Raw genomic sequence first — 24,352 nt, forward strand, 5'->3', positions numbered from 1 at the left:
AGGAACGCCTAAATGCCCTCTTGGCTGACTTCGCCTCCCCTCCCACAAATTCAGAATGGCCACCCATGCATGCAAGGCCTGGCATCATGCCATGCAAGGACAGGTCTTTCGCACATAGCCCTGCTCTTCCTCTTCTTTTATTTATTTAACATCCTTTGACATTCCCTTTCTCCACACCCACACTTGGGCTTTCTCTCACATCGCCTATCAGGCCAAGCAGCATCTCTCTTCTGTAACACCATTTGCCTCAAGTATTCCTCTTTCAACACAAATCATTCTGTGATTCTGAGACAAATCGACCCAAGAACCCAGAAATAAACAAGGAGCTCTCAGGTCTGCCATCTCCCACTCCATAGATTCACCTACTTCTAAGTATTACCTTAAAGGGTCACACAGCTAAATCCCAGACATCAGTGGCAGTACTCATATCCCTCATGGATGAGGTGTCAAGGTTTTATTCAGTTCTCAGGAATCCAACTGGAGTGACCCAGGCAGATCAATACCAATTGCTTACTCCTGAAAGCCATCACCTGCAGGAACTTGACTTGTCTTCAGAAATAAAGCTCCGGAACCTTCAGCAAGGACATCAGTAAGACCTCCCTGCTGTTACCGTTTGTTGCCATTTATGTTTTCATGCTCATGTTTGCTGCTGGCATTTTCAGGCAAAGATCTACATCTTTCTAAGTCTTAACACAGTGATTGATGGCTTAGATGTGCATCAGGCAAGAAGATCCCTGGAACTGCTTACCATGCCAAGCAGAAATGCAACAGAATGTGTAGCTGAAAAGAAACAAAACCAAATCATTCAGCACAGGCTACAAACGCAAAGGAAGCCATTAGGAGAAAGAGAAAAGTAAATTTATCTCCAAAGATTTCTCACACTTATTTTGTCTGAATCTATATTGTAATAAACCTGGGGGAGGGGGGATTCAACAGATGGGTTCAACATAAGCAAGCATTGGTGCAGTAAAGCTGTTCCTGATGTTGCAGTTCTGCACCCAGCCCTGCATGGGTCACTGCTCCCTGCTTCCCCAGGCACACAGGTTCCCCAGGCTTCCCCGAGCTCCAGAGGGCAGTATACATCTCTCATTTTTGCTGCCCATTTTATTTGTGCCTTTAGCCAACTTGCCTCCCTGTATTAGGATGTGTGACAGATGGGAGCAGAGGTCTCTGGCCCTAAGAATCCATGACCCACTTCTTTTTCAGATGTTACAGGAAAACTGCTCTACATTCCCTGCATTCAGACACCACAAAGATAGAACAGAACAGCCTAAATAGAATGGGTTTGGGTTGTTTTTGTTGTTGTTGTTGTTTTTCCTTGTTTTTCCCCAAATTCAAGGGCATTTCCTTCATATTTCAGAACAGATTTCTTCTCGACTCCTGGGTTGTGCTGGCTGCTTCATGCCACATGCACAAGGCGTACAAGACTATGCATGCAAAAGGCAGATCCCAACAATATTTGGGCATCTGTGGTTTCCATACCTCAGCTAAAATGGCATCAACACAGGGGTCTGAAAAACTGAGATTTGGCAAAAACCATCACTGAACAAAAAGCAACCCAAGAATTTCCACTCATCATTTTTCTGAGCTGGAAGATGCATCCCTTTCCTCCTCCTAAAGCATCACCTGCAGCATACCTGCTCAGGGCATGCTGCAGTGCTGGCTCATTTCCACAAGCTGGTGTGCCTGAAAGAAAGAAGTCTGGGCTTCAGAAAGGGCTGGAGAGGCAGGGAGAAAGCTGGGACAATGGAGAGAAGGGACTCGGCAGGTCTTTCTGGCCTAAAGTCACCTGCTCGATTCTAAGAAACATCAGTATATGGAAGCAGCCACTGCAGAAAAGCACAAACAGCTTTCGACTCATTGAGAATCAGGAAAACACGTCCGCACCAAGGCTGTGCTAGCAGGAAGCAGGCTGCCTGGTCCACCAGCAGGGCTGGCCAACACTTGGCTGGAGACAGTGGCACAGGGGAAGGCGCTCGACCAAGATGCTCTTCCCATCGTGGAGACAGATGTCCCGGTGCAAACAGGAAAGGATGGGAAATTCACAGATTTTGGACATCATACAGCACTCCATGTTACACAGGTAACTCTGGAGGTTACCTGACATGTATGCAGGATTTTGTCCGAGACCTGTCAGGTGCTGCTAATCTCAACTTTCCTGTGTTAATCCTATCACCGAAAATGTTCGGGTGTTTATTCACATATGGCCGCACAACACTTTCCAAACCATACCACTTGTAATACTTTAAGAAATCAACGCTTGGTTTGTCTTTGTCATCTGATGTGTCATGAGATGAACAGGTGGCATTATTCAAACCTTAACACACCAAACCCTTCAGCTCCCAAAGTCTCGGTTTCCCCCCAGCAGCTGACTATTCCCATACTCTGATACTTTGAACATGGAGGAAGAGAGGCTTGTGCTGCCAGAGCTCATAATTATCCATCACTAGCTGCATCCCTGGCTGCAAAACCAGCACTATTTTTGTCAAAATTAAAAGTTCCCAGGTGAAGATACACAACTCATTATTATAAATGCCTTCTTAAGGTCCTGGATAGAATCTCTGCTCCAAAGCCACCAAGAAACTCTGCATTTAACCATCAGAAACCCAAAGGAGGATATGCCCATTATGTCCAGGCGCCAGATCCTCACAATGCCTGAATTATGTCAGGGTCTCCCACTTCAATGCCTGGATCCTTACAGCTCTCACAGTCATTACATGCACGTGAGGAGGACTGAGAGGAGTCTGAAGACAAGTTGTGTGAGCACTGGGAGCTGCACACCAGTACTTGCAGAGCTGCCGGAACGTGAGACAGCTGCACTTCATTTCCAAAACACACGAGCACCACCAGAAGATAACTACTGCCCATTTCCCAAAGGAATGCTATGTGAACACAGCTCCTGTGCAGCTCCCTTATCCCCAGGAGCTTTAGGTGGAAAGAGCCCAAGAACCTGGGGCTTGGAGAATGGGAACAGAGCTCTGCCGTAACTGTGACAAGCTTACCGAGGCAATTTCTAATAAAGGATTTTCAGCCTCTGCAGCAGAACAAAAAATTCTCTTGCCTTGTGAGAAAGATGGAATTAGGTTTGGCTGCAGAAACAGGGCTGAAGTCTGGATGCTTGCTCTCATTACTAAAGGCACGTTTTTCACTACCCCAATACAGAATACACCATGGAGCACCTCCTCTTCCTCCCACAAAAACCCTTATTGATGGGCTCAGTATTGTTAGAGAGATCCAGGCTCATTCAACATTACAAGACCAACTGGACATTATGAAGCATACAGGCTCTCATATCTGAACTAAGCACTTATTTATAGAAACTAAACCAAAAGTAAACATAACAAACAGCAGAGCCAAGAATCCCCATTGTTTTGCGAAGCGTGGGGTGCTTTGTTCCCTGGTAGATTCGCCCACCCAGTTGTCTTAGATACCTTGCAGAAACGATTGAAAGCAACAGGTATCCGTCAGAAGCCAAGGAGAGAAACAGAGCTAAATCCCAGGAGGCAGCAGTGCTCCCTTGCACTTGGGAGATGAACTTTGAGCTTCCATTCAGCAGAGATACTGCTCTATCTAAAGGGCTCTTGATTATAAATACTCTACAGCATTCTAGATTCTTGCAGCACTGCTCAGCCCAGATTTCACTTAGGCCATGCAAAATATCATCTCTTCTGACTATGCAATCCTTCCGAAAAAACCCACAAAACCAAAACCAACCAACCTGCACACAGTTCATAGCTACATTCCTCTGCTCACCTTTGCCAACCCCCATGCTGTCAGCCTGCAAATAAAAACTACTGTCAGAGATTCCCTTGTGATCAGAACCTACTGCATTCAGCGCACGTTTCACACTGCACCCACAGCTCAAACATCCTGTCTCTAAGTAGGTACTGGCGGGGTGCAGCCCTACCAATATATGCATGATACAAAGCAGAGCCCATGGCCAGCCCTGCCCTGTGCCCCCCATGTCAAGCTGACGCTGCGCAGCCCGCACCACCTCTCCCACAACTCCCTAACATGGGCTCCTTTCGCTGCTCACAGCACATGAGCTCTGTGAGTTCCAAGATTTTTGCAGACCCATTAATATTCTTCCACATAGACAAGGTGTCAAAACCACGCCACTAAAAATTACAAGGGAACACGCAGCCTGTGTAGTTTATTTTTGCCCAGGATGACTTGCAGCATTTGTTGTAACCACCGCAGATGCCCAGCAGCACTGGTACCAAAGTGCAGGCAGCGCATAGGCTGGGGTTCCTGACACGGTGCAGGAAATGAGGTAACCTCTGCAAAACAAAGTGAGGAAAAGGAACGAAAGCTGAATTCTCCATCTTGCACATTCCTCTTGTCACCAAGAGACTGGACACATGGACCCCCCTTCTCTCCCATGTCTGTCACAAACATCTTCTGGTACAAATCCTCTGTGGATGTCACTTTCCTTGTGCTTTATCACAGCATGGTGCTTTCAGCACAGATTGTTTGAGAAGCTCAAACACAGACAAGAGAGGCTGTAATAAATCGTGATAACATTAGTTCTGTGCATACAGCATAACTCAGTAATCTCATTATTCTATTGTTTCTTTCCATTGCTTTCTCTCTGAACCATTTAATACTCCATCAATAAAAATGTGATAAATAAAACATGGCAGATAGACTAATGGTTCTTTTGCAGCTCGTTCTTGCTATCCACAGACCTCCGTGATACTTAAGAGCCAAATGCCACTTGACTTGTCATTTCAGATATTTTAACATTAATGAATTCTAGGATTAAGGCTGCTTGAGTAACCTGAATTGCTCCCTTTGCAGGTACGCATTAAGCGCAGTGCTATCTTGTGCTGCTCCTCCCCTCTCAGCTCCATCCAACCTGAACCCAACTGCAGTGTAGATGGGAGTGCAGAGCAATGGGGTCTGCTTTCTGCAGCCTCTCCCACCTCCTCTCCACTTCACATGGGAACTGGAAGGTACAACAGAAGAGGCAGGAGCTTGTAAAGACAAAGAACAGTCTCATAGGTACCACAGCTGAATGCTACTCTCAAAACACCGATACTCTCTTCCTGATGTCCCTTTCTGATGTCCCATGCAACATTCAGGGAGCCAGCTGAGCCAAGCAGCAGTCCTGGTTTACCCTGTCAAAACACAAACAAAAACTCAACATTAAGTCACCCCTGACTCAAATAGTTCAAACAGAGGTCCTAGAAACCAGTGGGCACTTTCACTCCTAGAAGCACATCCAAGTCCTCTACTCCTCACACGCAAAAGAGGAACAACATAAACTTATCTTAAAGCAATGTTGAAAATAGCATGGACCCAGGCATCGCACTGAAAGCACCACAGTACACAGCCAGGAGGAAATGCAAAAACTGTTTTCAGAGTAGGTCTTGAATAAGCAGAAACAAAGTCGTGGCCACATACTGAACAAGGACAACAAAAGCAGCAATTGAAACCAGGCATCCAGCGATCCAGTCATTCTGCCTGTGCACTGAAACAGGCTGACATGGGGCAGAAAACACCAAGGGCAAGAGAGCAAAAGTACATGCAGCATGGATGCTGACATTATGCCTGGGTGCTCTGCTTCCCAACCCTAAACAGGCACTCTTGGAAAGAGTCTGAGTATATGTGAGAGACACTGACTGCCCAGTGGTTCAGGTTTGTTTGGTTTCCAGCAACAAATCAATCCTGACAAGACCAAACCCATTTGTGCATCCTCATACTGATAACCCACCACGATTTACTTGCAGGGCTAAAGCCCACCTACCTACTGCACAGACCCCTCCCACTTACACAAAGAGCAGCCAATGACAGTACACATACTATTAAAAACACAGGTAAACAAGGTGTACAACATTTTATACCAATGGTTTTCCAGCTACTTGATGACTAGAGAGCAACCAGGAGACTGGGAGATTCCGGGATGCAGTCCTCCCCAAGGGGTGAGGGACATGGCTCACTGAGCACAGGTGGGTGGGCTGATGGATGGACTAGCTGATCTTAATGGTTTGTTCCAACCTTAAAGAGTCTGCGATTTTTAAGTCAGTATATGCAAATGATACAAACACAGTTGAAAATGTGATGGTTTGGTGACAATTGTATCTATCCAGGAGAACTGCAGTTAAAGATGCAGTACTCTGTGTTGAAGCTGGACTTGATTATCCTTACAGGTCCATTCCAATTTGGGCTATTCCATGATTCACTGTGACATGAAGCTTTCCCCCTGCTGGACCCCATCTCTGCCTCCAATCTCTTATCTTAATCTCAAGGTCCCCTCCTACCAAATCTCATCACCCAAAGACCTCCTCTAAACCCCTGAAGCTGGCACTGGGGCCCTCTGTCAGCCAGCCCTACACCTGCTGCCTCCAGTGAATTTCCTTTCCTATCCCCATTCTCCACCTGCAGCCCCTGCTTCTGTCCCTCTACTGGAGCTCCTTAGCCTTGATCCCTCTGCTCTGCACACATTTACTGCTCCCATCCTGGCACCCAGCCTATCCTGGAGCCAGCTGTTACTGTTAGAACACAACACACCTCCACAGACCATTAAAAATGTAGAACTCAGCTGAACTTGGAATGATTAAGGGTGACACTGCCCCATCCTAGAACGAAATTCAATTTTAGAATGAAATTGAACTCTCGATACACTTCAAATCCAAACAAATCACTGGACATTTAATTTGCATTTTATGCAGGTAAACTATTTTTTCCTTTTAGTCTTATCACTGGAAACAGTTGAACAATTTCTACCAAAACAAATCTTGCCCAGGAAACGCTAACCTTCAGGTCTGGCCAAGTACCAAAATGAGAGCAGGCAAGCAGACCAAGGCCATGGCACCATTGTGCGTGCTGGGACCCTGTGGGCAGGTACATGTGCTGTCAGCCCACCTCTGCCTTTTTCTAGAGACACAGCAGCAGCCCCTGCTAGGACTGCTCCAACAACATCATCATCATTTTCCCCCCCAGTTCTATTTTTTCCCTTTTTTACACAGGATTTGTGAGATTAGTCACAGTCTCGATGCCTTCACTGCAATAAACACTTTTCTTAACAGATAGTTTGTGTGATCAAGGACAATGATCGTTGGCTATTTTTGCTCCGTTCTACAATTAATTCTGCTAGCGCCTGAGAAGCTGATGACATCAGAAGAGTAATCACCATTTTATCTGAGATGCCTTTTCCTGATGCTGTCTTCAAGCCGTATATATTTAGCTTCATCACTGCTCACCCTTGTGAGCATCCGTCATCCAGAATGAACTCCTCTTGGAACAACTCATGGTGAATGTTTCCCCATTCCCCTCCATCCATGCTCTCTGTCGACGCTGAATTCCACAGGGTGCAGGTGGTGCTTACATCCACACATGAAGAGGCTGCAACATGAACATTATTCTGTAGTGAATCAGATGAGTCCCGATGCACAGATGAGTCTCCAAGTGCAGCTACATGGAAGGTTCTGACATGCTGCTGTGCTGCCATTAATTCATCCTGAAAGGAATAATCCCATACTTAAGTATTAGCCTGCATTGTCCTTGGTGTTTTGTTTCTGCCTATTCCTCCCACCTTCCAGAGAGCTAAATGCTGTCACCTTCCTGCTGAGTTCAGGGCATCATACCCACTGCTTTCCTCTGTTATTATGTAGTCCCTTTTGTTTCTACTTGAGAATCATTTACAAAGGTAGAGGAATGGACATGACACAACCCTCAGCATCTTTTCTTTTATCATTTGCTATAACTTCTGTTCAAATTCATGCTCAGTTATTCTAGTGAGACTGGGTGCAGTCTTCCAAGATAGAAAAGCACTGTTCAAGATTTAAATGGTTAACAAAAAGAATCTCTAGGTCTGTTGTCACCTGCCCAATTCAATGATTAAAACTAGGCAGAATTTGTCTTTCACCATTATACCACACAATTTTATTGTACTACGTTGCTTCCCAAGAACAAGGTGTAATTTTCTATCACTCAGATTTTGGTTGATAATAATTAATATCAATAACCTCAATTCATTTTTCTGACTGCTCACCTCCTTAAACAGAGTAAAAAGTCACTACAGTCCATGGTGGCACTGAGGGACAAGGCTGGTGGATGTGGTGGCAATGGGTTGATGATTAGACTATGTGATCTCAGCAGTCTTTTTCAACCTCGATGGTTTTATGATCAGAAAGTTCTGGTGAGTCAAAGCCTTGTGCATCCAATTTCTTCTGCTTACACATACAGCAGATTTAAGAGAAATTATAAACTGGCTTAGATATGCAGGAAAACGTAAATTGGAATCAGAACGCCCACCTCAAGGGTCCAGTGTAACATTGCAGAAACCGGGGCTGCTGCGGGGTCACCAGAAGTGCAGAACAGTTGCACTGAAAGGCAGCAGCAGCACACCATCTATTTCAGGACTTTTCCCTATATCCAGGGTTTACATTGCACACACAGCCTGACCACCTCCTGGAAACAGCAATGCTGACAGACTGATATTTTCACAGCCAGTGGGAAAACAAATATAAGGTCAAAACTGAATTCCTAGTTCAAGCCAAACTCTGCCAGATTTTCCAGGAAAAAGGCAGAAGGCATTTCTGAGTGACTTATCCAAAGAGCTGGACTTTGTTGTACAAGTGTGCTTACTATCCAGCCTCCAGTGGGCTACGGTTCCCAGTAATTAATGCTTATTTGCTCCCTTTTTTATTATGAATATAAACGTTGGCTCTTTTACTTCAGAAGAGAGAAGACATGCAAACCTTACACCATAACTTACGTATAACTAGTTTAAAAAAAAAAAAAAAGAGAGAAACTTTGAAAACTGATTGGGGAACGTATCAACAGTAGAGAGAGAAAAGAACAGAGCAGTAATACATTTCTGTAGAGCACTAATACACTTCTACCTGGCCTCAGAAAAGTTCAATCGTAAATATTTATTTTCAAAGCATTTTCACTTTTTTTCTTCAATATACGTCTTACTAAGTGAAAAAAACATACTGAGCCTCCCCAGGTTTAGCAGTCTGGAAAAAGATTAACAATAAATTTAATCACAACTCACAAGTGGAGTTTCTATTTACTGACTGCTAAATGGATCCGAGAGAAGAAAAATGGAAAAACTGCAGAGATGTCTTACGGATTATTAAAAATTAGATGAAGGGAAAGTAATGAAATAGAAGTTTTGGGGTAGAAGGTAAAATTGACATTCACTGACATTTAGCAGTTAAAACGTAATCCTTCCAGAAAATGAACACCACAATGTAGAGGCAGCAGAGGAGGGAATCAACCCTTGCTCTGACTACGCAAGAGAAAAAAAAAAGTTAATAAGGATGGCATAAACTGAATGAAAGAACAAAACCATGAATATTTGCAGGTGAAGTTCTTCCAAGCACACAGCAGGATGACAGAAGGCCCCCAGATACTAATTTTAGCCAGGATTTTGGCTAGACGTATTCCCTACAAAACAAGCAGTCAGTTACAAACCATTGCTGATGACACGTCATACTGAAGTAGAAAAGAGACTACTGCTCCTCATTTTGCAGTGGCAACAATTAGCGACCAATCCATTGTAACACAATGCACAGAATTTGTAAAGGATTCTATTCATTTATTCTATAAAGGAAAACACTTTATAAGTCAAACCATTTTCTAAAAGCAAAGCAAAAAATCCCTGTGTGTTTAGAAGAGTTCATAAATGCAAATAGAGAACACAAACTTCTTCATGACCTATGATGCTTAGGATAGATGGGAAAGACAACAAGAAAACATGTTCAGCAGCAGCACAGGCATTTTTTCTAGCCTTTCCTTACAGGCCTGTCGCACAGCTCACATGACTCCGCTCACACTCCAAACTCAAACCATTCTCCTTCTCTAAAATTGCTCCCCCACGAAACACACTCCTTTGCTTGTAGGAGGCAGGCAGAAACCTGCAACAGGAGCAGCCCTACGCCTTTTAGCTCATACTGCTGAAATCAAGACAGTCAGAGACACCAACAACTAACTGGGAATATTTTGATCTAAACAAGAATTATTGCTGTGTTGGCCCAACGCTTATAAGAACTTTTTCCATGCTTCCCCTGAGACTTGGCTTTTGTGCAAAAATACAACACAGCAATCATTCACCCTCTCTCACACCTCCCCAACAATAATTCAGACAGCAGAGAGGTGGGAAAGACTCAGAATTAATTGCTCTTGTATGAAGTCTTTTATCAATAACATATCACTGTTTTCTCCTCCCCCTCCTGCAGCAAGAAGTTAGTTTCTATAGCTCTCGAGTTCAGTGCCCCATTTTACAATGGTAACAGGCATGCAGCCACAGCTCAAGTCAAGGCAGCCACACTCACCTGCCAAACAGAGGTGTGCCTGCAACATGGGGCTCTGCAGTGTGACTGGAACCAGAAGTCACTCTCACCTCCCTCTGCCTTCTGGATGCCTTCAGTCACTGCATCTCAGTATCAGTAAAAACTCATTCTGGAGCTGGGAAACTGGAGGAAAATTCCACCGATACCAATCCACCAGAACTGAAACTGCTTCTAAATAAACTGCCCGTTCCCCACTCACCACTCTCACATATCAGTCTGCTTCCCTCTCCTTTGGTGCTGGAAATCCTGAGAAGTCACTTTGTTGGCTTCCGAAAAAAGAAAGACAAGTGGAAACCCACATGGCCAATCCTGACAGCCCTGGTAAAACACCCAATTCCAGCAGACAGGGCACCAGAACCTGAACAAAATCCACAGATTCTGCCCTTTGTAAGAAAGGCTGCATCAAGAACTCTAGCACAGAGCCAGATACTCGCTATGAAAGCAACAGAAACAAACAGCAAGAATACAACCAGCTCCCAAAACGGGTTGCAGTTCTTTCCTAAATGCAGCTACAAAGTTTAGCCTTTAAAACCCATTAATAGGAATCCAAAAATTGAATTAAAATCATATCAGCACTTGAATACATGATTTCATTTGCATATTTGAGCCAGCTTAAAGCATTAACTTTCCTTTTCTTTGAAGTTTCAGCTTCTGGTTAAATGGAATGAACTGTCAGCAGCTGCTTTTCACTGCAATTTCTATTAACACAGTAAATAAGCAGTAGAAAAGTCTGAAAAAAGTTCCAGCAGCATTAGACTGTTTGCATTTCCACAGGCCAAGCCTAAGAGAAGTGTTCTCCAGCCCTCACAGGAGGAAAAAAAAAGATTGGAATATGAATAGGCACTGTGAAAAACCTCTTGCACTTTACATTTACACCCTAGTTTAGACAAGAACAACTTGTCCAGGAAGACACACCTTACATGAAACTCTTATGCAAGTGAAAGGCTCTGCTAAGGGCTAAGAGCAAGGCTCCACCTCCCTGTGCTTGGTCTGGAGGATTCCATACACCTACTGCAGCAACACATGGCAAGCAGTGAAATGCCTTCTGGACAAGGAAGCTGCATAGAATCACAGCACAGTTAGGTTGGAAGGGACCTCCCAGCCCTATCTCAGACATGGTCTGCCTCCCCCCAGCTGAGGCTGCCCAGGGCCCCTGCATGGCCTGGGCACCTCCAGGGATGGCACCCACAGCTCCAGGCAGCACTGCCAGCACCTCAACACACTATGAGCGAAGAATTTCTACCTAATATCTCCCCTCTTTTAGTATAAACCACTTCCCCTTGTCTTAGTGGAAAAAGGCCACTCTCTCAACTCTTTATAAGCTCCCTTCAAGTACTGAAAGGCTGCAGTGAGGTCTTCCTGGAACTTTCTCTTCTCCACGCTGAACACCCCCAGCTCCCTCAGCATGTCCATGCAGGAGAGGTGCTCCAGCCCACTGAGCATCCTCACAACACAATTTTTCAGGTGCAGTAGGAATGACTGCATCTAAGGGGTGGGTGCCTCAGAAAACCCCAAACTGGAGCAGGCCTTCTTTTGGCTTCCCATGGCTGGGCAAAGCAGAAGGGCGAGCAGAAGGGCAGGAAGCTCTCAGGCACAGAGTGGCCATCAGTCCCTTGGACTGGAAGTGGGGAGCAGAGCTGACCACAAAGCCTCCGCTCCGTGCGGCCACAAAGGGGATGTTGTGCTGCGGCATGGCAGCAGCAGGGCCCTCTGCCTGGAGCAGGGACATCCCTGGTGGCAGAAGCCCTGTTACTGTGGCAATCAGGCTGCTCGTCACAAAGCCACATTGAGGAGAAGCCACTTAGGGGGACAGAATCAGGCCCTGAGAGAAATCCGTCCTTAACAACAAGACGCTTGATTTTTCACCAAGTACCCCAAGGAGGGATGGTATTTCTCACCATTGGAACCAGCAGCAAGGAGGATGCTGGCAGTGCCGAGCGCCAGGCCTCAGAACACTGTGCATGGGCTGGATGGAAAGGCTCCATCCCCAAAACACAGGGCTGGTTTGGTCCCAAGGCCTCAGGGAGACTGAGCTGCTCTCCTCTGAAAACAAAACCAAGCCCAATTCAGTTCCCAGCAGAGTAGAAACCAGCCGCAGTTACAAATCCCTGCACCCTGCTGACTCACGCCTTGGCAAACTGCTCTCCCTGGCCAAAATTTCACCACACGGCAAGCTCCATGCACAAACAGCACGAGTCACCCCTGCCCTGACACTTCCAGTTTACCTATTTGAGAAAAGCTGTTCAAAAAAAAAAAAAAAAAAAACCAAAACAACACAACAACAACAAGAAAAAAAAAACAAACCCAACCCCCCCCAAAAAAGGACAAACAAAAGGGGTTTTCAGAGCTCTCCCTTAGCACAGCCCACAGATCTGCCCTCAGCCCTGAGGCTGTCAAACGTAGCAGCAGCCTCGAGAGAAAACCACCCTGGGAAAAGGCCCGTGGAGAAGAGCCAGAGCTGGAACAGCAGGATTTAAGGCCTGTGAACGGTGCGACTTGAATGAGATTGGCTCCTCAGCCTGAGCGTCTGAAATCACTCAGCAAAGACGGCACGCTCGGGATAGCTTGTTTCTTTGCTTTTTTTAAGCAATTTGGCAAACCAGTGCTTCTGGGAAGAAATTTAATTTTACATGATTTTATTATTTGCTTTTCCTCTTAAAACAGGTCAGGAAAGCTTCAGACCAAAACGTCACACACTGCAAGGACTCAGGAGCAAGGAGGCCATGCATGATTTATATGCAGAGCAAGACTCTCCCCCGTCACCCGCAAGGCATTAAGAAGCTGGAGCATTGCAGCTTAATCTCATTTAGGGAGCTTTGAATCATCTTAAATACTTGGGAACTTTGTGCAAAATACCACAGTCCACACAATTTCTTACGCCCCGATCCAGACAGCCCAGGCTGCCAGCTCTCACTGGCAGCAATGGGGAGTTCTCACGGTTTCTGAGTGAGTAACCACGTTGTTCCTTCCATGCTGCCATCCCCTTCCCATGCATGAGACCTTCTTGCAGTACATGATCCACAGAGCACATGGCTCAGACAATCCTGCTGCAGTGAATCTATTGGAATGTCACCCACAATCTTAAAATCCAGTGTTGTAAAAAGATACTTAACGTGGAAAACTCCTTAATGAGGAAACGCGTGTATCATACAAGAAACAGGAACTTTTCCAGTGTCCAGCAAATCGTACTGCAAAGGCATTTGGGGATGCAACATTTTATGTATGACTGTGAAATTAAATAATCCTTTTTTCCTTTCTAAATCACCACGTACAGTGAAGAAGTGAGCACAGAACAGCCTTCACATCCAAAAGATTCCTTGAACAAGTGTCTCAGTTTCACACTGGCTCTTGTTCCCAATCACAAGACATCTTTCTTCCCCATGCTGCCTGTGAGTTTAACACAGGGTGAAGATATTCTTTTTTTCTGCTGAGACTTAGCTGACAGCAGGCTACCACGAGTAGCTCACTGTCAGACACGGCTGCTCTGACACGGGGTGTAGCACCTATGGAGAAAAACATACCAAGGGAAAAGAGGTGTGTGAGCCATGACATTCAGGAGAGGTCTTAGTCCTTTCCAAATTGTAGAAGATACTGATGGTATTACCATAAGTCAATGAGGCTGAAACACACCTGACTGGTAGATGAACTTCACAATTCTTCCTAATAGTTCCCTTGCAATAAAGTTAATTTACAAAATCACAGAATCACAGAATTGTAGGGGTTGGAAGGGACCTCCAGAGATCATTGAGTCCAACCCTCCTGCCAAAGCAGGTTCCCTACAGTAGGTCGCACAGGTAGGCATCCAGGCAGGTCTTGAACATCTCCAGAGAAGGAGACTCCACCACCTCCCTGGGCAGCCTGTTCCAGTGCTCCGTCACCTCACTGTAAAGAAGTTCTTGCGCACATTGGTGCGGAACATCCTATGCTGCAGTTTCCAGCCGTTTCCCCTTGTCCTGTCTCCACTCACCACTGAAAAGAGTCCGGCTTCACCATTCTGCCCCCCACACCTCAGATATTTATAGACCTGGATCAGGTCCCCTCTCAGTCTCCTTTTCTCAAGGCTGAACAGACCCAGCTCACTCAGCCTTTCCTCATAGCAGAGATGCTCCAGGCCCTTCACCATCTTTGTGGCCCTCCGCTGGACTCTTTCCAAGAGATCCCCATCTTTTTTGTACTGGGGAGCCCAGAAGTGGACACAGTGCTCCAGATGAGGCCTCACCAGGGCAGAGTAAAGGGGGAGGATGACCTCCAGTTACACAAAATCCAGTTACCTGTAATGAAACCCCTAGCTGGCATGAATCAGCAAGGTTTTCTTTTAGTTAAGTGGAACAGGAGGATTTAGACTCTAAAGGGAAGAGACAGAAACAAAGAGGGGTACCAAGCCCAGCGATGAGTGCTGCCTGATCACCACATGCACACACTCTGTCTTTCAGCACTTTCTTCCCAGCAGAAATAAGGCACATACCTAAGACGACTCAGATCTTTGGGGTGAAGGCAGGGAATGCACCTGGACCTGCCAGGACTTTGCTGCTACGCAAGTTGGGGTGCAACTTGTGCCAGCTTGCTAGTCGATGGGAAGACAGCACTGCCTGTGCAAAGCAGTGCCAATGTCATTTGTTTCATGGGATGGTTTAATGGTTTTATAGCATTTACCCTTCAGCTTGAACTCCGTAGGCTTAATGAACTGCTATTGAACCTGGGAGGAATTTACTACACAAGGCTTTAATTGTTTCAGACAGAACACATACATACATTAAAAAAAAAAAAAAAAAAAAAAAAAAAAAAAAGCAAGCATTTGCTGTTTTTCAAATAAGGAAGAAGAGCAGTCAAGAATGGAAGATTATCCTAGTAAATTGATGATGACTACCTTTTCTAAAATCTCGAGTCCAGCTGGCCCTCTGGAAAAACGCAGAAAGACTCAGGCCTGAAAGGCTCAAGCCTTGGATGACTCACTGGTTTAAAAACAATTCTTGCAGCAGCACTGACCCACTTTTTAATCAACTGAACGTTATTTTAGGTATTTTATGCATATTTACGTAATGCCTATCAAGATTGGCACCAAAGGATAAGATTTGAGGCCCAGTCTTATGCTATCCATGTTTTCGGTACTCCTCCATACACTGGGGACTGCCATTCAACAGGAACTTTTCTGAACTCATATTCTACACCATATCTGTCTTTGATCTACCAACACATAGCTCCTGGAGTTTATTAGTCATACTCAGCTGTGTTACTGACGCTGAATTTACTGTAACATGAGATAAACCAGTATAAATAGGCTGCAGGAAACATGGTAGGTAAGAGGGAACTACAGAAAATGTCACTTAGCATGCTAGTTTCCTCCTGAAATACACCATCAGTCCTGCAAAGCAAGAGCTCCTGCACCCCACACAAAGCCTAACCAACAGTTGCACTTGGCTCTCCTGAATTCCCATCACAGCTGTAGCTTAGTACAGCATTCCTTGTTCTAAGAAGAAGGATGTGGCATAATTTTCTCCTCTAAAAATGCAATCCATAGCATCCAAGATGCTTGTTAACATTTCCCATTCTAAAAATCAATCAGCCTAAAATAACTTCCACTTTCCCCATGTGCACTGCTTTCTCAATCTCTGCATTCTCTTCCTTGATCATCATTGAGGCAATGAGTGGGGTGTTTTAGAAGTACCAGTTATTACAGTAACTTGCAAAACAAATACTTTGACTGTGAAGTCTCCTGTTAGTGAGCAACCCTGAGCTGACTTCAGGGGATGCAAGCTGAAAACAGATAATCCAGCAATTAACTTACGTGATGCAGAGCTACTTAACTTAATCAGGAGCAGGAAAATTGAGTAAGAGGCAGAAACACAGCCCAAGACTAAATGAAATTAAGGTGATGCAGAACAGCTATAACCTTTCATAGCAATTCCACTCTGGAAAGCAGACACACACCCCTCTGTACAGCCCTGTGCGTGATAACGATCTCGTGCTAAATTTCTGTTACCAATTCTTGCCTGACTACAACATTATGCTGATACTCACACGGATTGTAGTAGAGACTCCTACTCTATTATCATCATTTATATCATTCACTAAGAGTTCCTTGAAGCTTAAAGACAAAGAGCCTGTTCATTTTTGCGTTCTCTTTTTGTTTTGTTTAATGAGTGGACTTCCCCTATTTGCCTTCAAATCAGCCAATCACACATGCTGTAGCTGGCACTCACCAGCACAGGCATTTTCCACGAGGCGGGTCACTGCTTCACTCGCTGCTGTTTGTCCTAGAGGATAAGAGCCATGAGCCAGCAGGTCTGCTCCTACATGCTGTGCCTTAGTCTGAAAGCCTCAGATGACTGCAAGGCCCTCACAGCGCCTGGTTCACACGCTGTATTAGGGAACAGGCCCTTCTGCAACTGTTACTGTTATTCGTGAGAGTTCTCCTGAAACAATGTACTTTGTTTTCCTGAAGCCCCAAAGACCTTTGTTTTGCTGCTGTGTCCAGGCAGTCCTTCCTTTTCTTCCTCTGGAAGGCAGCAACATGTGTTTACTGAAGCTGAATAGCATGCCAACAACATACAATGTTTCACATCCTGAACCATCCACCAAACCCTGGAAAGGGCAGATGCAGAATGTGCCAATGCTCCAGCAGCAGAACAGTCTCCAGCTCTCCCTTCTTGATCCCGACTCTGTCAGAGCCCTCTCTACCACCTTTCTTTAAAATAAGGTAGGTCAGATGCGTTGAAATATTACTTTGACACTGCCTGGCGTGACTTTGTACAAATAAAGATAAAGAAGTGAGGGAACAGAATGAAGCACTGGATGTTCTTCATGGGAAGACAAGTGACAGGAGCTGCAGTGATGCAGGCAGGCAGCCCACCACTGGGGTCTCGGCCAGAGGGAGGAACAGCACAGAACACTCAGGCTGGGGACAGCAGTAAAGCAGCAGAGGTTACACTGTGTAACCCCACAAGATAAAGTGAACGGAAAGGAGAAGGCTGGCAAAGGAAAGCTAGAAATAAAGGTGACTACATTTCATTTGGCTGCCATTTCTGGATTGGCGATGGAAAGAGACTTGATGTTTTCTAATTGCAAGGAAGAGACAAAAATGCAGCTGCCCTCTGGAAGGCCATTCCTGGTCCTGCAGACCCGCTTTGTTTATGCTCCTGCCCTTCCGAAGCACAGCGCGCTCTGTTTGGAAACAGCACTGCTCAGCCAAAACGTCCCCATGCCTGTGACAGTAACCAGCTTAGGTTTTCTCCAGCAGGATAGCAATGTGTGCGGCATTTCAGTCTAACAGAACAAAGCTGACAACACATTTTAAAAACGCGTAGCAAATCTCAATGCCGAGCAGAGGAAGCTAAGCCATGGAATACTACAGGAACACAACCACAGCCCTGCAGGATCTCTGAGAGGCTGTCCTGAATTTTTCTGCATTAAAGTGATTACCGACATTCTAACTAGCTCTGATTATGGGCACAGATGAAAGCTGACAACAGGGAGCTCCCATTACAGCGTGTAGAGCTGGACTGACACATGGCTCTGGGAAGGAACATTTTTGCCTGTTTGAGCCCTTTCCTATCAAGTACCTCAGTTAAAATTCCTTCCATTGAGTAATTTCTATCCAGATCCCGGCCGCGCTGGCTTTGTTCCCATGTAAAAGAAAACCTGCAGGCAGAAAGCAGTGCCATCTGCCAAGTCAGAAGCTTCTTTAATGGACAAGCGTGGCGTGAAGGGGAACAGACTATCATGCTCCATCTCCAGCAGCAGGAGCTGCTGAACTATTTATCCACAAACACAGATACCGATGGAGGCTGCACAAACAGCCTCCAGGGAATGTATGAAGAAAATCACCCAGTATGTTTTTTTCCCCCTCCTGCTCAACTTGCAGTCCAGTCTGTCCATTCTCTCCACCCAAGAGATCAGGCTGCAGCAACCTTCACTTCCCATTCCTGCAGCTGGATGTCAGCGCACCCATTGGCACAAGCAGTGGCAAGGCCGGAGCACCATGGCCCTGCCATCCCTACACACAAACACACACAAAAGTTGCCTCCGAAAAGCCATTTTTCCAAGTTTTCTTTTTAATTTAGTAAGTGTTCTGACCAGATGATTTGCTGTGAAGTCCTACCTGGTGCTGGGGAACTGGCCCTGTCAAGGTTTCACAAAAAACAATGGGCAAACTTCTCTGAAAGCCTTCATCCAGGTCTACAAAAAAGATTTTATGTCCTTTCCAATTAACCAAGTGATTTCCAATTATCCAAGGAAAGTTTTATCCTTCCTTGTCGGGTAATCTTCTCATTAGACCATCTTTGGAGAGAATAGCAGGTTCTCTATGGACTGCGGGCAATATTACTTAATGGCATATTTAACTTTTTTTTCCAGCACTTAAGCTCACAACAGTGAGAAATACATACATGTACACAGTGAAATATTATCTGCCATTTAAATTCCCAGAGAACTCCTAAGGATCTTAATATTTCTGCCCATTTTGGAAGGAAAGCACACACATGGCACAGCTGGGAGCACGATGCTCACGTAACCATTTCAGCGCAGTATTGAACATCACTGACAAAGCCCCTGCTTGGCAATGGAAGTGTGCGCTGTGGCTTTCCATATCTTTTAAAAGTTATGAAAACAAAACAACAACAATGGCCAACTCAGTCTGTGCTAAATGGAAGCCAGCATCAGAAGACTTGGTACAGATTCCTCCTCTCTGCCCAGCACTGCAGCTTTGCTCCTCCTCTCCCCCTCCCCAGCTCTGAGCACCAAACTAAAGCACTGTACTGAATGGGAACATATTTCCTCTGATTCCAGAGCTGTGGAATTGGCTGTGGAACACCCCTATTTCCATTGGATTGTGCTCCCAAATGGAAATTTCTATCTTAAAATACTTCCATAAAACCTCTGAATGGCGTAGACCAAATAGAAAATCCACTGAACTCTTCCAAAAGAGTAAAACAGCTTCTGTATTAACAGAAGGCATGCTATCCCTCATCACAGCACCCTGAGCATGGAAATCACGTTGAAAGCACCCCAATTTAACTCACTTGGTGCAGAATATTTAGGCAGGAGGAACCAAATGAGGAATCGCACCTCAGAGCCACAAACCCCAGGCAGGTGCAAAGCCCCAGCACTGCCCACTCTGTTTGCCAGAACTTCTAGTTTCCTCCATGATAAACTCCTGTGAGTCAGCTATGTGCAGAGAACACAGAAACAGCGATAAAGATAAATGAGAGCAATGGAAACACGGCCATTAATCAGCACGTTGTGACGAGTTTTTCTATTTCATCTGTTCAAATTATTATTATTTTTTAATAGACAAAGCCATCAGGTACTTCCAACCTCTGCCGCAAGGACTGTGCCGCACAGCAGCTCTCAAGTGACTGAAGGCCACGCACAGCCCTTGGCTTCCAGCTGCCATCCTGCTGCTACCAAATGCAGATCAAGGCTTAAGAAATAGAAATGCACCCCAAAAACACCTTCACTAATCAGGTAAGCTCCAGCAAGAACTCAGCAACACTCCTACATCGTTCTCACAGCATTTGCTTCAGCTGTTTTCAGTCCCGTTGTACAGCACCAACCTGGTTTGCATTTGGGCCAGTTATTTTTTGTTGGGTTTTTAACCACATGCTCTAAAATCATCAAGAAAACCTCGAGGTTACAGGCTAAAAGGCAAGTGAGTTTAATGTTCCTGAGTTAACGGTCTGTGTTCTTAACTCATGTTTATCACTACAAATCCTCATTTCCAGTTCACAGCTACTCGCCAGTGCTGGCATTACCTGTGCATGCCCAGGCGGTGCCCTTCAGGAAACAGATTGCAAAGATAAAGAGAACAGAGGAAAGGGGAAGCACCCCTTCCAACAAGAGGGATCCTTCCAAAGTCATGCACCTGCAACAGCGAGCAGGGCCCTGCAAAAGGTCTTCAGAGGGAAGACAGCCTAAAGAGCAATGAGTAACTAAACCCTTCCCAGTTTGGGCCTATTGAATTACAGAGACCCAAAGCAGCTTCCTTCCCCAGTGTTGCGTAACACATCCATTCAGAATCCAGCACACTCCCTCACAGCACACACCCAGATGTTCTCTTCCCTGCTTTATCTCTTAAATACAAACGAGGCTTTTGCCACTGGTAACGTTCTCCTCAGCACTCACGTGAAATATTCTGGGACAGACTCACGGGCGGGCTGCTATCCCATAAGCATTGCGAGCATCTCCAGGCTGGGATCCCTCACCACGGGAGACGTCAACGGCAAAACAGGAGTGTAACAGGGCATTAAGTGAACCGCAGCCTCCAAAGCCCCAAGGTAAAAGGGAACAGCCCACATACCTTCAGAGCACACTTCTGCCCCGTCTCCTTGTGGAAGCACTCCAGTACTTTGCCGTTGATTCCTAACCCCAGCACCCGCTTGGACAGCTTGTAGTCATCCGTGACGGCGTGTTTCTTTATCTCTAGCTTGACGTGGGCCGCTCCCCCGGGCACAGGCTTCACGCCGCTCCTGCTCTCCACGTGGCTCTCGGGCTGGGATTCCCGCTCTCCTCCATCGCCTTCCATAGCAGGCGGCAGCTCGTGGCCACCGCGACGCCCACCGGGCGACCCCGCGCTCCGTCCCAGCGCGCTCAGACGGCTCACGCAGCGCTCGCCATCGAGTCCTGGACACAAACGGGGGTCAGCGCCCAACGCCGTGAGCGAGCCGCCCGCCGCCCTCCGCGGGCCGCCCGCAGCGGCGGAGAGGCGCTCGTGGAGCGCTCAGCCCCCGCCCCGCAGCTCCCAGCCCGCACCCAGAACTTTCTGCCCGGCCGCAGCACGCGCCCGTGCCGAAGCTCGGACCAAAGTCCTCGGCGGAGCCCCACGCTCAGCGCAGACGGCCCCGCACCGATAACCCCCGGCGGCCTCCCCGCATCCAGCGCCGTGACAGCAGCCCCCACCTGCGGCCCTCGGCGGGGCGAGGTTGGGGGAAAGGAGACGCGAGGGGCGCCGCGCCACAGACCGGCTCTCGTCCCGCCCCGCGGGGTGACACGGCCCGGGGCCCGCCGGAGGACGTTACCTGCCCGCGGCGGCGCGGCCCCGGCCGACGCTTCCCGGCGCGGCGTCCCGGAGGGCGGGCGCTGCCTGGGTCCGCCCCGGGCAGGTGCGCACCGCCCCCCGCGCCGAGGGGAGGCCCCGGCCCGAAGGGAGCACCGCGGGCGGGCGTCGGCTCGGCCCTGGGGGGACCGGGAGTCGGGCTAGGGGCTGTGCTTTGTGGAGGCGGCCTGAGGCACTCGCGTGCGGCGGCGGTGCCCGGGGATGCCCCGGAGCGCTCCGCGGCTCGCGGGGGGCAGCGGCAGCTGATGAAGTACGAAGAAGGTGGGAAAAATACAAACAAACAAAAACAAACCAAAAATGAGGGGGAAGGGGGACGGAAGTAAGAGAAAGAAGCGACGGGAGGCGCGGCTGCCGTGACGGCCGCGGGTGGTGCCGCAGCGCGCCCGTGCGGCGGTGCCCGGAGGAGCGGCCGCGGCAGCGCACGGCGCAGGGCTCGTCGCGCTCCGGGGCACTGACGAGGCCGGGCACGGCCGGCAGCGCCGCGTCCTCCGTGCGCGGATGAGCCGTACGGGGCCGGCCGATAAGGGCCCCTGATGACTTCACCCACCTGAAACTCTGACAAAGCCTTTTCAGCCCCGGCCCAGGGGCCTCGCTGCAAGAATGGCCACAGCTGAGGCAGAGCGAGCAAATACATTCCCTTCTTTCTTGTGGTCATTTTATAGCTGGGGTAGGTTGTCTGGGCACAAGATGTACCGCTGTGCTAGGGAGAAGCATTACACCCCGGAATCATTATGATTGGCAAAGACCTCTAAGATCACCAAGCCCCACCATCCCCCCCCCCCCCCCACCTACCTATATCCCTCAGCGCCACATCCCCACAGTTCTGGAACACCTCCACAGATGCTGACTCCCCCAGCTGTGCCAGAGCTCAACCACTCTTTTGCAGAAGCTCTTCCTCATATCCAATGGGGGCCTCCCCTGGCACAACTTGAGGCTTGCCCCCTCTTGTCCCATCACTGTTAACTGGGAGAAGAGGCTGACCCCCACCTCACTACAACCTCCATTCAGGGAGATGTCTGAAGTTTCCCCGAGCCTCCTCTGGAGGGAAGGATCCCAGTTCCCCCTGCTGTACCTCCCAGGACTGGCAGTGCCAGGGACAGCTTCCAATCAGAAGGAAAATATTATTTATTTATGGATGTTTGCTATTTGAAGTTAAAAACAACCACAGTATTGTTACACACTAAGAGCCCACTGTGGCACTAAATTTTATCATCTTCACAAAAATCCCTAAAACTGCACATTAAATATTAATCCTGTTTTTTCCAAAAGTACCCAACAGCAATGACACACTGTTACAATCAGAAAGATTAATGCCATGGAAGGACAACAGAGGAGTAGTAACAACAAAGGAAGTAGCGTGGATGGAATTTCAAAGAAGTAAAGATGCTCACCCACCTCCAAAGATCCAGGCTCACAGAAAAGACCACTAAGGAAGGATCTTCAACCACAGATCCTTTCCCAGGGCCATCAGCCCTTCAGTGAGGTATAAGAGAGGTGCAGGCTCTACCCCTTCCTATTACACTGCTGTGTAATGCTGTGTAATGCTGTGAATGCTGTGCCTTCACCTGTGCTCCCAGGGCTGACCGGATCCTTTCCCAGGTGCCCAGTCAGTGCTTCAGGCCGTGACTCAACAGTTACCATACACACACACACACACACCAAACAAACAAACAAACCCACCCTTATTTTGAGAGGGAATTCAGTAGCTTGTCTGCCTTGCCCCACAGTAGGAGCAGAGTTTATCAGGGAAAATCCCAAACCAGGGATTGGTCTGGGACTTTCCCTGATCTTGAGGCCCCAGTCTTGCACTGAGCAGTGGGGCAGCAGCCACCTCAGTGCTCCAGCCAGCACACAGCTGGAGTTGCTGCTCCTGGTATCACAGCTACTCACTCCACACAGAGAGAGTTTTATGGCTCAAATACCACTACTTTGGATGATTAAGGTTAATTTTGGCCATCTCATCAGGTATTTTATGCTGCCTTTTTCCTACACCGCAGCAATTCAGTGTCAGCAATATCAGGTGTCAAAGCCAGTTCAGACTGTGAAATATCTCATTTCTCAACAAAAATAAAGTGAAATGAAACATCTCAGTTTGCTGTCAGGTGGAGAGCTGGGAAATCTGGGGTCACCAAATCCCTGGGGACGGCGTGCTTTGGGAGAACGATACCTACCCGCATTTTGCAGTCATCTGAGTTTATCTCAGACAAAAGGGATTGGGCCGGGGTCGGTCCTCACACAGCAGTGTCTCGAGGAAATCAGTATTGACTGCAATAAAGAAAATGCCACCAGCAACTGAAAATGCAGTGACACATTCTTCTGAAACATTGCCTCCCCCAGCTGCATTATACAGATGTCCCTGGGCAGAGGCTGCTGTGTCTGTCAGCCTGGAAGTGGGGACGGACTGTGAGGCCGCAGCATCCTTTCTGCATTTCTAAGGAAATTCTTCAGAAAGTGCTGTGTCTGTGCCATGGCAGGAAGGGAAGCTCTGCAGGAAGCTCTGGTGATACACAGCAGGAAATGGAAGCCGCTGTATGACCTCTAGGTTGGGCTGTGGTGTGTGCTGCACTCTGAAATGTGGCCCATGCACCTTTCCTTCAGTTCTGCTCTGCAGGTGTTTGCCTCAGACTCAGCAAAGCAAACCAAAACAAACAGAAAAAAAATAAAAAGGAGGGAAAAGAGAGGAAGTCATAATAAGGTTTCTGTAAGTTACAAATCCTAGCCCCGAACCCACTGCTGTATCCAGGCCACCCGTATCCTACACCACACTGTGCCCTGATGCCTGGGGGTCCTCAGCACTCCGTCCTCATAGCACTGCAGGGAGATGCAGTGGATCTGAGAGCTGCACTGAATGCCAGCAGCTGTGTTACAGGCACTCACTGGGGGTGTTTCAGGCCACAGGGCACTTGCAGAGGGACACCTGGGCACCACGTGGGCAGGTTGGATGGGGCCCTGAGCACCCTGCTCTAGTATTAGATCTGGAGGCTCATGGTCCTGCCTG

The 24,352-nt window shown here is 47.4% G+C and overlaps 1 protein-coding gene across 3 annotated transcripts in view; it reads right to left on the reverse strand.

Annotated features, from left to right (window-relative positions):
• Positions 1-20,886, reverse strand: part of MAPKAPK3 (MAPK activated protein kinase 3) — a 41,823-nt gene extending 20,937 nt beyond the window's left edge. For all 3 annotated transcript variants that reach the window (XM_042885462.1, XM_042885461.1, XM_042885463.1), the window contains exon 1: positions 20,599-20,886. In XM_042885462.1, the coding sequence (XP_042741396.1) occupies positions 20,599-20,823 (225 nt within the window). In that variant the 5' untranslated portion in view covers positions 20,824-20,886. The remainder of the gene's footprint in view (positions 1-20,598) is intronic.
• Positions 20,887-24,352: the final 3,466 nt, after the last annotated feature.

The sequence above is a fragment of the Lagopus leucura genome, unplaced genomic scaffold (genome assembly GCF_019238085.1).
Source record: "Lagopus leucura isolate 7727_CA_CO unplaced genomic scaffold, USGS_WTPT01 Super-Scaffold_100050, whole genome shotgun sequence".
Lineage (NCBI taxonomy): Eukaryota > Metazoa > Chordata > Aves > Galliformes > Phasianidae > Lagopus > Lagopus leucura.